We start from the raw sequence: 15,578 nt of genomic DNA, 5'->3' as shown, positions 1-15,578 counted from the left end.
CTTCATTCTTCGACACTTATTAATCAGTTTGTTAATATCTCGATGAGAAGTAATCTTTTTAACTAGAATTATGTTTGTATATTCCAAACATAAATATTATCTTTTTTTACTCGTAAAATTCACGAATTAACAAGTAAAATTAGTTATATTGCATTAAAAATATAAGAAAAACATTTTTATCATCAGTAAATCAAAAATGAAAGTTATTACAATAAATATTTATAACAGAGAACAATATTTATTTTTTGTATTTTGTATTTTTTTTTTTTTTATGAGATCTTCAATTTATTCATCATTAGCGACTAATGATTTATCATACAAATAAAAATTGTATAATAATATATATACAGTTATAAAATATGTAGTATACAACGTCTAAATATCTATAATATTTTATTGATGTTGAACAATAAAGTAGTACTCATGTACTTATTTTTAATTTTTAATTAGCTTTTAAAAAATATTTAATATTTGGTAACAAGTAATTATTTACCATATTTTTGTAACTTTCTTAAAATTTTCTATAAATATAAACATATAAACAATTCAATGTTTCAAGCAATTATTACAATAACTATGTTTAAATCAATTTTAAATGAATAAAGATCTTAAAAAAATTGTTTTTTTTTTTTTATGTTCCAATAAATAGGTTTGTATATATATCAATATTCTACAATCTATTGAAAAGTGTAAATTAATATTATTTAAGTTTTTAGAGTATATTTTTTATTTCCTAAGAATCAAAAAGTTAAGTCATGGTTATTTTATTTTCATTGATATAAAGTAACATTATTGTGAAGTGATTAAAACTTATAAGTTATAAGTAAACTTAAATATGTTATTAAACGAATTAATGTATAGGAATATTTATTTAGTGAATATTTTGTACATTAATTGTATATTTTTAGCGCATATTTTACAATATTTAAGCTCTAATAAGTAATATAATAGCGTATTTAAGCATTATAAAATCATATCCCTGATAATAATCAATAATGTAATTTATCTAAATACTAATAATTTATATTATGAAATATTTTAATGGCTTTAGACGATTAAATGACGAAATATTTGTCTAATATTTTACACATGATATAATGTATTAATTATGATTTATTGACTTTAGGTTCTTGAAAAAAACCTATGGCTATATAAATTAATTGTCGTGTTCTTAAGTATTATAAAATTGCTTGAAAAAGTGTATACGTACATTTAGATGTTAAGTATTTGTGTTTGAGGCAAAATAGTAAGAAATTATGTATTTATTTTATTTTTTTGTGTAGTTAATGCCTTATTGGACTAGCTGTACATTAATAATTTAGCGATAAATCAATTATGAAACAATAATAGTTAATAAAACAATAATTTGAAATAAATTTATTCAATTAATCATATTATTACATTACAGACATCTATACTCAGTAATAATAAATTATTAAAAGAAGAACAAGAGTGCGATAATTGTAAAGTATTCTATCCCAAATTTGAAGATTTAAAAAATTAGATTTTTTGTTTAATTATTAAAAATTAATAGTAGTTAAAATAGCTTAGTGTTGTGAATTACTTAAATTTTTTTTTTTTACCATTAATTCGTTTTTTTAAATATATAATTTAATATAAATTATGATTTTATAGAATATATTTCAACTCGTTAGAAATTCAAAAAGAATATTATTGTAAAGAACCCTGTCACCAACAACTGGCACGTAAAGTCAGATTTGCTCTCATCTAAAATCCATTTGTCGACAGAATAGAAACTTTAAGCCTATAGAATAGTATACTTTGCGGCATCGTCTGTATTAGACATATTTATAAAAAATTTGATTATTATGGTGAGGCCATTTTAATTTGACGATAAAACGAGTTTAATTTAAATAAAAATTATATCGCATTGAGCTGCGAGAAGGATAAATGTAGTGTTTGGTGATTTAATCATGATTTATATTATAGTTAAATAACCAGAGAATTCTGAAGACTTTGATGCTGTGCAATGTGCTTAGATTAAACTTTAGGTAGTATACCATGTTTAAACCTCTTAATGCCAATATAAATCACTTCTAATAAATTAATTTAGTATCTACTAATATTGTTATTATCGGTATAAAATTTTGATATGCATATATATATATATATATATATAATATATTAAGATATAAAATAGATGTAATGTTGGGTTGGATCTAGGTGGATTTTATACTGAGAAATTTTTTCAAATTTTAAATATTAATTAATACAATTTTTAAGCCATTAGAGCCCTATGTCTTCCAAATCCATTATCATAGAACTATATAATTACCCTGTTTATATAATTTGATATGAAAAATGTAATGTAATACGCTATATTATATAATATTGTAAATTATATAAAATTAGTATACATTGTATTTTTATGGAATGCAAATTAACGTTTAATTATTTATAAATGAACATCATTTTCTGTTCAGATTTGATATTGACTACTAACATTTAAAATATTTTTTAATGATAATAATTTATTATACACAACAATATTAATAAAAAATATATTTTTTTAAATTATTTTGCAGGAAAAGTTAAAATGGCATTGTTATGGATTTGTTTGATCATCATCAACGCGTGTACTCGAGGTAATAACTGATAATGTCAACATTTTTTTCAAAAATTTTAATCGTTATTTTATTCAACTAAGTAGGAGGTATTTAATAACAAACGAGTGAGTTACCTCCTTTACTACGTTTTCATGATCTTCAGTTTTCGATGTTGAATATATATTTGTCATAAAATTTTATCTATTTTATAACAAAAATTAAAATAAATTTATTATTGACTTATTTGTATGTTACATTCTTTAGCACTTAATTTACATTTGTTTTTCATTTGATTTTTTATTAACCAGTGAATTTTTTTTTAGATTGAAAGTATTAAAAAATGTAATATTTTAATGGCTTGATTATAATATCTATGAAAAAGAGATGAACAAAATTTAATAATATTCTACTTGAAAGTTTAATTGGACGAATAATATAACCTCATTGAATCTTTTATTTTTTCTACCTATATTTTTTCATGTTTAGTTTCTATATCAATACTATAATTCAAACTACTATTAATTACTTTTAAGTATATGCCTATTATAATAATGGTTAATTAATTGACATAATATATTAATAATATAATGTAGGCAGATTTTCACTTAATAATCAATACTTTTTTCTAGGGCTTACATTTGAAAAAAAATTTTGTTTTATGTAATTTACAATTAAAACGTTATACAAATTTGGAGTTAATTGTTATTCAGAATTTAAACGTTATCCAATTTTTGTATTTATCGTTATTCAGAATTAAAATTTTTAACATATTTTATGAATTATAGCTATTAAATAATTAGAAATTAATTATTTCGTTTAATGATATACTATATTTAACGTTTTGTGTTTTGTTTTTTTTTTTTTATGATATATAATATCTTATGTTAATCGTTATGTTTTGTTTTGTGTCATTAAACTATTTATGTTTATCATTTTCCTTTATAATTACGTTACAAACCTCAATCGTTTTTTTTTTATCAAATATAACGTTATAACTTAAAATCATAACGTTTGAAAGCCCTGCTGTTTTCTTTATTATATATTTTGAAATTTTCTTTGTCATTGTCAATAATAGCTATTTATCAAATTTTTCAGAAATAAATTTCTTCAAAAATACCGAATATTATTTATTTTTATTCTGCATGCTCATTTCAAACTTAATATTAATAGAATATTATACTTTCAACTAACGTGCAGGTAAAGTTTGGCCATACCATAGACAATTGTATATTAGTTATTTTTTATACTTTAAACCTTATTTTTAGATGTTTAAAAAACAATAGCTATTTTTTCTTTATTTGAAATATACAATCTGTAACCACAAAACACAATAAGTATATGCGATAAGTGAAGGAGTACATACATATTTAATTATTAGACACGCTCTGGTCATAATAAATATATATTTACAGAAAGCTTTGATGTAAAAAGTCATTAATTAATGAAATTTACAGTTGATTAAAACATATGATAAAATGAGTTTAAGAAAAATTTTAATTTTAAAGTATTATAGTAATTAAAGTATTTAATAGAGGTAACTTAAATTGTACGTAGCAAGTCATAAACATAGTAGTGTATAGTTTTAAAATATAAAACATTATAATTTAATAGCTGGCAATTTAAGATTATAATACAATTTTTTAAATTATAATACGTAAATACATATTGTATATGTCATGTATATAATACTTATACATTTAGACCATTAGTGTAAAAGTATATAACAATAGTCTACATAATCTTCTTTATTATTCATTTTTTAAATAACTAAGAATTTTTAAACATTAGTGCATGTTTATTGTTCATATTATTTTGGATTCTATTTTAATTATTTTAAATATAGTAGAATAATTATATTTTAATATATATATATATTTATTGTATAATAAACTTGTATAATGATTTGATTGATTATAATAAAATGATAACATTAAAATGTTGAGAAACACAATTTTAAGCCAATGTTTGAAATTATTAAATTTAATTGTGAGAAAATAATAAAACTATACAAAATGAATGGGTATTACCTTTTTCTACATCGTCATTATTTGAAATTTTATAATTGTTATATTTATTGAATTAGATCCACCTAAATAATTATATATTTTTAACAGTGTTTTGTTAATTTATTGCATATTAATAGAATATTATTCAACAAAAGCAATTAGTTTCGTATAATTATATGAAGTGTTTTCCTGAACCCTGAAGGGGATTTTCCGAGGTATGATTCAAGTAACCATATAAAACCAATTATATTTATATCTAACCGATTGTTATGACTTATAGCTATTTGTAATGTAGGTAGTGTGTTTAACATTAGATTTAAGAAATTAAAATGAGTCCATCATTAAAATTGTAGAGTTATTTTTTATTAATATAGGAAATTATTTTGTTACCTCAAATGTAATATTTTCTATTGATGATAAATTGACATGGATATGAGAACACTATCAGGTCACATCAATGGATCTTTTTTTCTATAGGAAAAGTTTAAATTTATATATTATTCGTTCCGGATATTTTTTTTTTTTTTTTGTAAAATTTAAGTGCTTATAGTAACTGTACTTTGAATTTTTCATCCGTGCGGTTGTTGATAGATTAGCCATTTCACCCTATCTTTATTATTTATCATTAGTTCTAAAAAAAACTTTTTAAAAATGTATTGTTGTGATAAATCGTTTTATTTGAAACCACATAATATACGTCTTCACAATATCTAAGACTTTAATTTTTAATTCCTGCGGATTAAAAGACCCGTTTAGATTACAACTGCGAAAATTCTTAAATATTTTATGAACAACATTTAAGATTCTGAGAGTATAAGTTTTCTGATTTTTTTTTTATGTCATCATATTTCAAAGTATTCCATTATTATTTATATTTTTAGTTTTTGTGCACGATTAAAGTTTCAAAATGTTTATGTTAATATTAGTGCTATTAATATATGCTAATAATAGGTATTTTAAATTTTCAATTGTTTTAATGTATTTTTTCGAAAACTATTGATTAAAATTTGTTTTTTTTTTCAAAATATATTTAAGTGTAATACGATTTATTTTTCAAGAAGTAAAATTTATACGAATTTGAAAGTATAAAAATTAAAAAATGTATATTCACGCCTTTTTTAAAAATGTTTTGATAAATTATAAGCTATGTATGGAGATATATTCATACCATTTTGCGTTACGCGTTATTGGCTTATAAGTTAATTACAATAAAATATTATATTTAAGTAGTTTGTATTTGAAAATATGTAATTATATTTTTTAATATTTAAATGTATTTTGCATAGGTGCAAAATTAGGTAAATATTCTAAAATTGATAGTACGAGTACTACTAACATAAAATAAATCACTATATTATGATGGACTTTCCTGATTTTTAGTTATTTATTTCTTTAACGAGTTCTACAAGTAAAAATAATTTTGAATGATTCCACCTATTTATTGTTGTTAAATCAAAAATTTTACTAAAATAAAAATGTATGGTTATAACTTAAAAATAAAGATATTACAATTGTAATTTGTTTTATATTTTGTTGTTTTTAAAAATAAAATTTGTTTTTTAAATGTTATTTTACCTATAATTTTGTATTAAAAAAAAAAAAAAAAAATAACATCCATGTAATCGAAGCATATTTTAGTGAAACAATTGGGTTCTGACAGTTCTATCATGGATTAGTTTAAAGAAAAAAAATGCTCAATAAATACCTTTTAGTTTGTTGCGAATAGAATAAACATAACAGATAATAATTTAAAAAATATAAAATACAAATTTACAATGAGCATAAATACATTGTATAAATATCGTCAGATAAAATTATAACTTAAACTAAATATGAATTAGCGCACATTATGACTTTACTATAAATATTAAATATGTATCTTTTATTCGTGTTTTTCACTAAAAATTGCAAAAAAAAAGTTATTCAAGTGGGTTATTCAAATATAACATGATTAAATAAATTGCTTTGTTATTTTATTAAAATCATAAAATTTAATAGTTATTTATAATTGTTGAGTTACCATATTTTAATACTAATAGCTATTAAGCAAATATATATATATATATATTTATACTTATTAAAACGTCATAATACTTATATATTACTTAATATTTTAAAAGGATATCAATACAATTTTACGTTATACAAAAATAATAAGTATATTCATGTTAATTAAATAGGTATGCAATTGATATTGAATTTTTGTGGTAATAAAAAATAAATAAGTAGATAAATCATAAAAGTTAATAAAACAATTAATTAATTTTTTTTTTTTTTTAATACCAATGTTAATATTCAAATCGAAGTAACGAAACTCATATGTAGCTGTAGCAGTTTAAGTAAATGCGTACAAACAATAATTAATAATTTTTGATTAATTATTAATTGAAGTATATATTATGTATTGTATGAAAATAAATTTAAAAAAATCTCATACTGATGAACTCAAGGGATTTGAAATTTTTTATTGAATTATATATCCAATTATTTTCCTTATATATTTTAAAACAAAAACCTATACTATACTTGTATGATATTACGTACATAAAAAGCCATGAATATTAACTGTTTATACTTATATGTATGTATTTAAATAAAATAGATAATATGTGATTATTTTTATCGTAACATTATTTTAAAATTTCTTAGTGATTTTAGATGTATATTATTTGTATTTATTTATTCATGTAATAGCTATAGTAATTGAACATTATTTTTTTAATTGGATTTTTTTCTATGGAAAATTTTAAATTTTCCACTGTTATTACTTTTTAAAATAATAAGAAAAAATAAAGTTTCTTAAAAATGTATTTGAATAAGTTTATAACATTTTTCCTAAAACATCCAAGAACATAAAAAAAATCATGTCTCAGGAGTTTATTAGTTTTACAATGTGTTGTGTGGTTACTCAAACCTTAAAAAAATACTATTTTTTTTTTTACTAGAAAAAGTATTTAAAGACAATATAATACACTTAACTTACTTACACCAATAGTTTTTTCTAGAATTTATCTGTTAAAATTCTAATAAAAAAATATTTATTTCTTTCGAAATTTCAGTTTAAAATCAGCACATATTATAGATAGTTAAAATTAGTTCTAAGTTTATCAGTAAAGTGTTGTTTTATGATACCATAAGTATGTAATTAAATTTATTTTATCTTTATTTATAATTAAGTGGCTTACAATATAGTAACATGTAATTTATTTTCGGTTAATATAGTTATATCTTATTTTGTAATGTCCTTCAAATCTAGGAAGCGGAATCCTGTCTTGTATTACTTCCCCAATTGTTCATGGTTTATTAATGAAGTTTTAATAAATTATAATGAATAAATAAAACCAAAAAGAACATGATAAACTGAATTGTAACATTCATTTGTTGTTGATTAAATTAATTTTTCACTATTTCTATTTTATTGTTATCATCTCTGAAAAATTAGCATTCACTTCTGATTGGTGATCTGACTGATAATCATCATAAAATTAATATAAAATGTTATACTCTTTTTATTTAAATATTTATTGTAATATTCCATAGCTTATTGTGTTATTGAATATACAATAATTTAAAATTGTTCTTTCTGGTTTTTAATAATATAATGTAAATTATTATTGGTTTTTAATACAAAAATTTTTTAATAAAGCTAGTACATCAATAACTTCTATCTATAATCTGATTACTGTAAGTTAATGTGTGTTACGAAAAAGTAATAACTATTTCTTTTCATGATGCATTTCTTGAAAATAAACTATAAAGAACAAATTGATTTTTTTTTTTTTCAATAAGATCGAGTCCTATTATATATATAAATAAATGAAAAGTTTACATATTATATTTTCTACCCAAATAATTGTTTTGTTCAATCAAGAGTACCGTAAATAAAATAACAATGTTTTATTGAAAAAGTTATTCTAATGCAAAATTTCATAAAAAATATATATTTTAGTCCAGTGTTTTGTATTTTCTTGAATAAAAATAAATTTAATTCTGTATAAACTGTATTTAATTTATTCATAAAATAAACTTTACAAAAGTCCCACGACTTTGATCAGAAAATATATGTTTGTCGTGTTTAGACACTTTTAGTTAACTGTATTTGAAGGAGTATATAAAAATGTATAGTTTTTATTTTTTTTATGATTAAACAAATTTCAATATATTCATGTGCTATTTATTTTTATTTTTATTATTTATAGCAATTTAATTGATTTTAAAAGAGAAAAATGTGTAGAAAAAATCATACAAACAATATAAAACATAAGAAAAACCATTATTAATTACATAATTTATACCATAATACTATTACTCCCTGCAGATATATGCAGAGAAAAAAGTTTAGGGATTTCAATCCACTCACAAAATGTAAACATTTCATATGTTGTGATTAATACATTTTCATTTAAATTAAAAACTCTTTTTGAAATGAAATCCGGCGTTTACACTACTGTTATGTAGTATACAATTATATGCATAATTATAATTGCTCACTTTTCCAAGATTTAAATTAATTGTATATAAGGTGATTTACATAGCATATTCACTTTTATTTTTTCCTTTAATAATAAATTTATTTAAATTTTAATATTTAAAATTCCAAAAATTAGATTATGAATTTCTGCATTATTTTTGAAAAAAAGGGTTTACTGTGGTTGCTTAATTATTTTGTATATTCATTATAATTGGTCATAATATAAATTCAGTTTCAACGTGCGTTGAACTATTTACTTGACTTCAGTTAGTGTTTAAAAAAATCAGATGCAAATCGAACTATGTTTAAACAATTTGAAAATTAAATTTAATACATATATATTACCAATGCATTGATTTTAAAACATATATTTATAAAACCAACACTGACAGAGCATTGTTAATTAGTAATGCTAATAATAATGAATCAGTTGCACGAATTTGTATAATAGTAATGTTTGCGTATAAATTTAGAAGTAAATATTGAATTTATTTTTTTTAAATAATTTGTATTGTTATTTGATTTATTTATATGAATTATGAATTAAGGTATAAATATCTGAATAGTTCATTATATTGTATAGTTTCTAAGTAAAGTTTAAAAAAAAATGAGTTGATTTTAAATTAAACAAGTTAATATTTTTGATAAAATATCATGACATATTTTAAAGTTATTTAATAAACTGTTGATAGCTTTTTGAAAAAATTCAAACATAAGGTGTCGAAGATACTTAATAATTAAAAAAGTTAATTAACTCTATAATAGTATTCTTTTTTTAAATAAATCGTATTCATACATATTAAATTATATAAATAATATAAGCCAAATATTAGTTAATAAATACATTAATATAAATAGTGTACTGGGTAACTTGTTATCAAAAAACTGTTGTTTTTAAAAAATATATTAATATTATTAATACACTGCTCTACTCCGATCATCTAAACTTAAAGTACTTATAACTTATAAATTACTCATCCAAATTTCGATTTGTATACATCTAAAACTCCCAAAAATATTTTGTTTTAGAATATTAAAAATTTATGTTGTTATTTAAAAAAGTAATCACTTAAACAATTATTATAGCAGTAAAAATATTTAATGCTATATTTGTTAAAAAAAAAAAAAAAAATGTCGTTTTATTTTTACTAGAAATTGTTTAAAAAGAAACTTTTTCAATAACATTAATAGATTTTGAAATAATAAATTTTGTATGATAAAAAAAAATCACGCTATATATAAATTTGTCATTTGACACTTTTTATGATATTAAAATAGAAAATTCAGATTTTAAATTATCATAATCATATTAAATTATATATATTTTTTCCTGGAAAAAAAAATAAATCATCTTATATTAGTCCATTTTCAGTTGTTTAAAATTAATTTTCTTTAAATGGAACAACATTTTGAATTGCTTAAGTTTATTACCATTAACTTTTTGATCAGTTCGTTGTAACTTATAATAAATTTAATTTTTTTTGTGAACATTTTAAAATTTTACAAGTTAAATATCTACATTTATTCCTTAAGGCTTCATATTATCACAAAAACTTCAAAAAATAGTTTGGAAACTATTTTTGCTTTGCTTAATTTAATTTAGCTTAAGAATGTAAAAAATATGAATATTATTTAATCGTATGTCCTCAAAAAAATTTCGTTATCCATTTAAAAATTTATATTCTGGTCAACGGCTTTTGTGACTTAGCTGTTAATCAAATTTCACAGTACTGTTTCATATACAAAAGGAGCTAGTGCTCTTTAATGTATTCCTGGCTCTATTTTACTATTATCTCAGTGCTTATAATACTTTGTTTAACCAGATTTATGAACTTTACAAATACAGTCATATACTTTTTTGAAATCGATAAAAATAACAACATTTCAGTTATTTTATTAAAACAAAAAAATAAATTCATGGACAATCCATAAAAATAATTAGAAACTCAGGTTAAATATCGATATGTATCTATTTTGCCTATACTTTACGCCATTCGATGTTTTATGCACTTGTCTTTACTTTTATGTCTAATCGATTACCCAGATTCTTAAAATAAAATATATTAACTTATAGAACATACAAATATACGTTAAGAATTAACCATATGCCTTTCATTTATAAAATAATAATAAATGAACCAGCTTTTTAGATTTTAATTAAATCTATGTACAATCTGGTTCAAAACGTGTAATGTTTATTATATAGTAGCTGATATATACGAGTATATTAAGCCTCATGTATTATATTAAAATGCTCGCTCTACGTACATGTACATAATATTATCCATGTAACGGCAGTGTTCGTGGCATGTCGTCTCGTCAGAATAACGAATGCAGTTTACTATTATATGGTGTTAAATATACAGAGTGATTCTCTTATTATTATACATGAAGTAGTTTATTCGATAAATTAAATTTTATGTTTCAAAGCAGAATATCTTTTTCAAAATTTTTAAACATATTTTTTTTTAGATTTGATACAATTTTGAACCTTTTTTTAAACATACAAATTCTTTAGTGTTTTGAAATAAATAAAATTTAAAATTTAAACTTTTGTAACGATATAAGTTATAAAAAATATACATTTTTCAAAATCATGTGATATAGTGACTTTAAATCATTCAAAAAATAAAATAGTTTTGAAAACAAATAAGGTTACTAATAAAAAGATTGCATATTATAGTAATAAAAACCATCCTGTATAATATAGTATATTATACAGAATCGAAAAATCCGCACGCTTTACCACGATGATGACCGCACGGGGGTCAGTAGCTGACTACCCTCCCCCCCTTGAGACAACGTTGGTGCAGGCGATGACCGACCGGAAAACATTATTATCCCGTCGCACGTACATCTGACTTATATATATATATATGTATTATATACGTACATTTATAGTGAGCGGGGATTTATTAAATGTTGAGCCGCCCGTCAGACCAGTCGTAAAAAAAATAATAATAATAATATACGTATAGCTGAGAACTCGTACGTTTGTATATTGTATAAAAATAATCGTTGTGGTCATGGCGATGACGATGACAAGGATGGCTGTGATGATGGATCAGCGTGCCTAAATAAATATAACATAATATTAAAATATGATATTTATTATTTACTATACGTAACAGCTAAAAGGGGGTACTCGAACAGTCAATCACAGATAATTACAAAGTATATCCTCTTCCATAATTTTTTAATATTTTGTTAGTACATTTATTTTTTTTTATATTTTATAAATTTTTAATAGGTTGCCGATACAATTACAAATAAAAGAGCGTACTAACAAAATACTTATTTTATTAAATTCTTAATTTAAATCTTACAACTCATACGATTTTAACATGTTTATAATTTTAATTACACTAACGACGAAAATATTGTGTATGTTTATTACCATTGATTATAGAATATACTATAATTATATTTTATAATCAATGTTATTACTAAAAAAAAAAAATAGTTTATTACTTGTAGAAATTTATCAAAAACAATTTTGATTTCTCTTGGAGTGCACATTGTATTATAAATGTAATGTATTTATACCCCTACGGATTAAAAAAAAAATAAAACAATCATGAGCCCAATAAATATTGTGCTTGAAGTAAAATCGACAGGAAATTTTTTAGATCATATATTACGTATATGTTTATACAGTTTATACCACCAAGCTTGATCACATCCAATTTATATTTATTTATTTATTTTTTATTTATATTTACTTTTTTTTAAATTTGTATTTACTTTGAATTAGCTTAAATTCTGATAACCTAAAAACTATTATAGTAATCAATATTACTATTACTTTATTGTTAGAATTTCATAATTTAAAAAAATTCCTAGACTAAGACATTTATTTTCTACTTTATCTATACCTAGTCATTTACATAATATCTTATGCTATCTTAACAAAACTTTTATTCAAATTTCTTATTATACATAGCCTGATTTTATTTAATAACTAAGAAATGTCTTCGATTTGGTTATTTTATAGTATTTAATTCATTTTAATAATATAAACAGACATGGTTATCAAAAATATATAATTTATATTTATTTAAGATTAATAAATCTTAATTAATATATTCATCAAATAAAGTAATTAAATCACAATAAAGAATCCATAATATTATCAAAAGTTATGAATCTCATCTAATTCGCTAAATTTTCAAATATTTTAAAAAGAACTCGAGAATAAGTGTTGTAATAGGTAATTTAAAATTAATGATAAAAAGTAAAGTAGACTATTCAGTTTTACTATAGATAACAAACAATTTAAATATGAACATAACAACTATAACTTTATAATCTTATAAATAGATTTTCAGAAGAAAAGTGTGGATCTCAATTTAAACAAAATAATCTGGATTTTAATAAATACATCATTAAATAAGAAAATGATTAAGAACATAGTCAATGAATCACTCTGTACATACCGTATACTATACGAGTATATATAACAGATAACTATGATAAAAAATAAATACGATTTCAGAGACGACCGTGCAAAAAACTTAGCGTAAAAAAACACAATACACAATGCACGGTTTTGGACTTTCTAAACGCATATTGTGATTTAAAATTGGCACTTATTTAATATTTGAATGTGTCACATAATTGTGATAATAAAATAATGAAAAAATAAGAAGAAAAAAATTTCTTTTGCCATGACGTCATTACATTTTGTTATTAACTATGTTATTACCCTTTATAAAATTATCATTGCGGTAGTGGCCTATACGAAAAGAGGTTATTATGAGCTGAACCAATAATGCGAATATTACGAGAATAAAACCAAAAATAATACAGAAGTATTAATCAATTGTTCTACGGTGTAAACTATTCATTGTATATATTATGAATTAAAATATCATATTAAATATATTTGGGTTAATTTTACCAATGTTTATTTAATATCATATTTGTATTTTTATTTATTTCATTAATGTATTCAATAAATTTGTTAATTAGTTAAACATTTAAATCACCATCTAACTGAACGTATTTGTAACACATTATACACCAATTATATACAAATGTTTTTACAAAAATGAAAAAATCACGATACATAGATTAATTCACCAGGCATGCTTATTTCATTTTATTCTACAATAATGCAAGTATTTAAAATTTGATTTTCAGAATTTTTAAATATACTTAAAAACTATATTTTAAAATGATTGTGATTTTTGTACTACTTAAGAAATATTCTATGTAGATGCAAACTTTTGTTTTTTTGAATGATAGCACTTCTTTAAAAAAAATATTATAAGTAAGCAAATCATTTTTATCAAAGTTTTGATATAATAATATCAAAATATGAATAAGTAGTTCTCGAGTCATTTAATTTTGTAAATTAAGGATTACATTTCTGTAATAATACGTTTGGAGGTATGATATTTTAAAATGTATATTAATTTATCGATATTTAAAATTTATAATACTAATTCAATTATAATCATTTTTACATCCAATATTACATCTATTATATGTACATTTATTTTTGTGAATACATTTTTTAAGAATATTATTCTAAGTATAAATATTTTATTAACTGAGAAACTACTCGTTTGAATTTTGAATTAAGTACATCAACTTTAAAAAAAAAATTATTTGCTTTATAATAATTTACGGTAAAAAATTAGGGAAAATATAAATTTGTATCATCGCAGGACACTCCTTAAGTATTGCAAGCAATTTTAAGAATTTAAGAATATGATCTTTAAATATATTTAAAAATACATAAAACCAAAATTTAAGTAAATTAATTATTAAATGAACAAATGTGGGTGAACATACTTATTGCTTAGTGAATCACCCTGTATATTTTAATTTGACAAATATATTTTATTATTTGATTACCCGGGGAACAAGTAAAAAATAATACAAAAGAATCGTTAATAAATTGTGTTTTACACTTATTAGGCATACATTTCTGTGGATTCATATTGGCCGCTCAAATAATATCTCATATTTTGTATATACGTAGTGGTTAACAGATGAGATGGAAAATAATAATAACAAAAAGGCGTTGTGAGGGCCAAAAAAGTATCAGTCATAATGAAAACAAACTGTCTTTCACCGCCAGTGCTAGTATGCAGAAGGAGATTGCTGACGGTGGTGGTGAAAAGTTATTAATGTTATTAAAGAGGGCAGCGCAACAACGTTGTTTGTTTTTTTTTTTTTTTTAATTTCTCTTTCCCATGTTGTTTTACCACCGTAGAAGAATCGTTATCAATGAACGCGCTTTAATCAAGAGTTAGCGTATCGCTTATTTTTTGATATACCCTTATCTTATTTTATGTAATTTTTTTTCTCTGAGATCAACCACAAAGGCTTAAAAAACACACACACATATAGAATGAAAAAAAAGTGAAAATTTCAGTAGGGCATAGTAGGTGCTGCCAAAGTATTATCGATGTAATAACAATTTCAATGTGGTTTTAAAATCAAATCACGATTTGAGAGGGATCAGTGACCGGACAAAATGATACTCATCCTATTCGATCGCCTTTCAGTCTTCATCGTAGCTCG

At 21.5% G+C, this 15,578-nt stretch overlaps 1 protein-coding gene across 1 annotated transcript in view; it reads left to right on the top strand.

The window, feature by feature from the left end:
- Positions 1 to 15,578, top strand: part of LOC112597670 (Down syndrome cell adhesion molecule-like protein Dscam2) — a 66,019-nt gene that overhangs the window by 21,225 nt on the left and 29,216 nt on the right. The window contains exon 2 of the mRNA XM_025343819.1: positions 2,547 to 2,606. Coding sequence (XP_025199604.1) covers positions 2,558 to 2,606 — 49 coding nt within the window. The 5' untranslated portion in view covers positions 2,547 to 2,557. The remainder of the gene's footprint in view (positions 1 to 2,546; positions 2,607 to 15,578) is intronic.

Source organism: Melanaphis sacchari, unplaced genomic scaffold, assembly GCF_002803265.2.
Source record: "Melanaphis sacchari strain LSU unplaced genomic scaffold, SCAv2.0 Contig43_pilon_pilon, whole genome shotgun sequence".
In the NCBI taxonomy this organism is placed as follows: Eukaryota; Metazoa; Arthropoda; class Insecta; order Hemiptera; family Aphididae; genus Melanaphis; species Melanaphis sacchari.
Note: the sequence above shows the minus strand (reverse complement) of the source record. Positions and strands in the feature narration are given on the sequence as shown.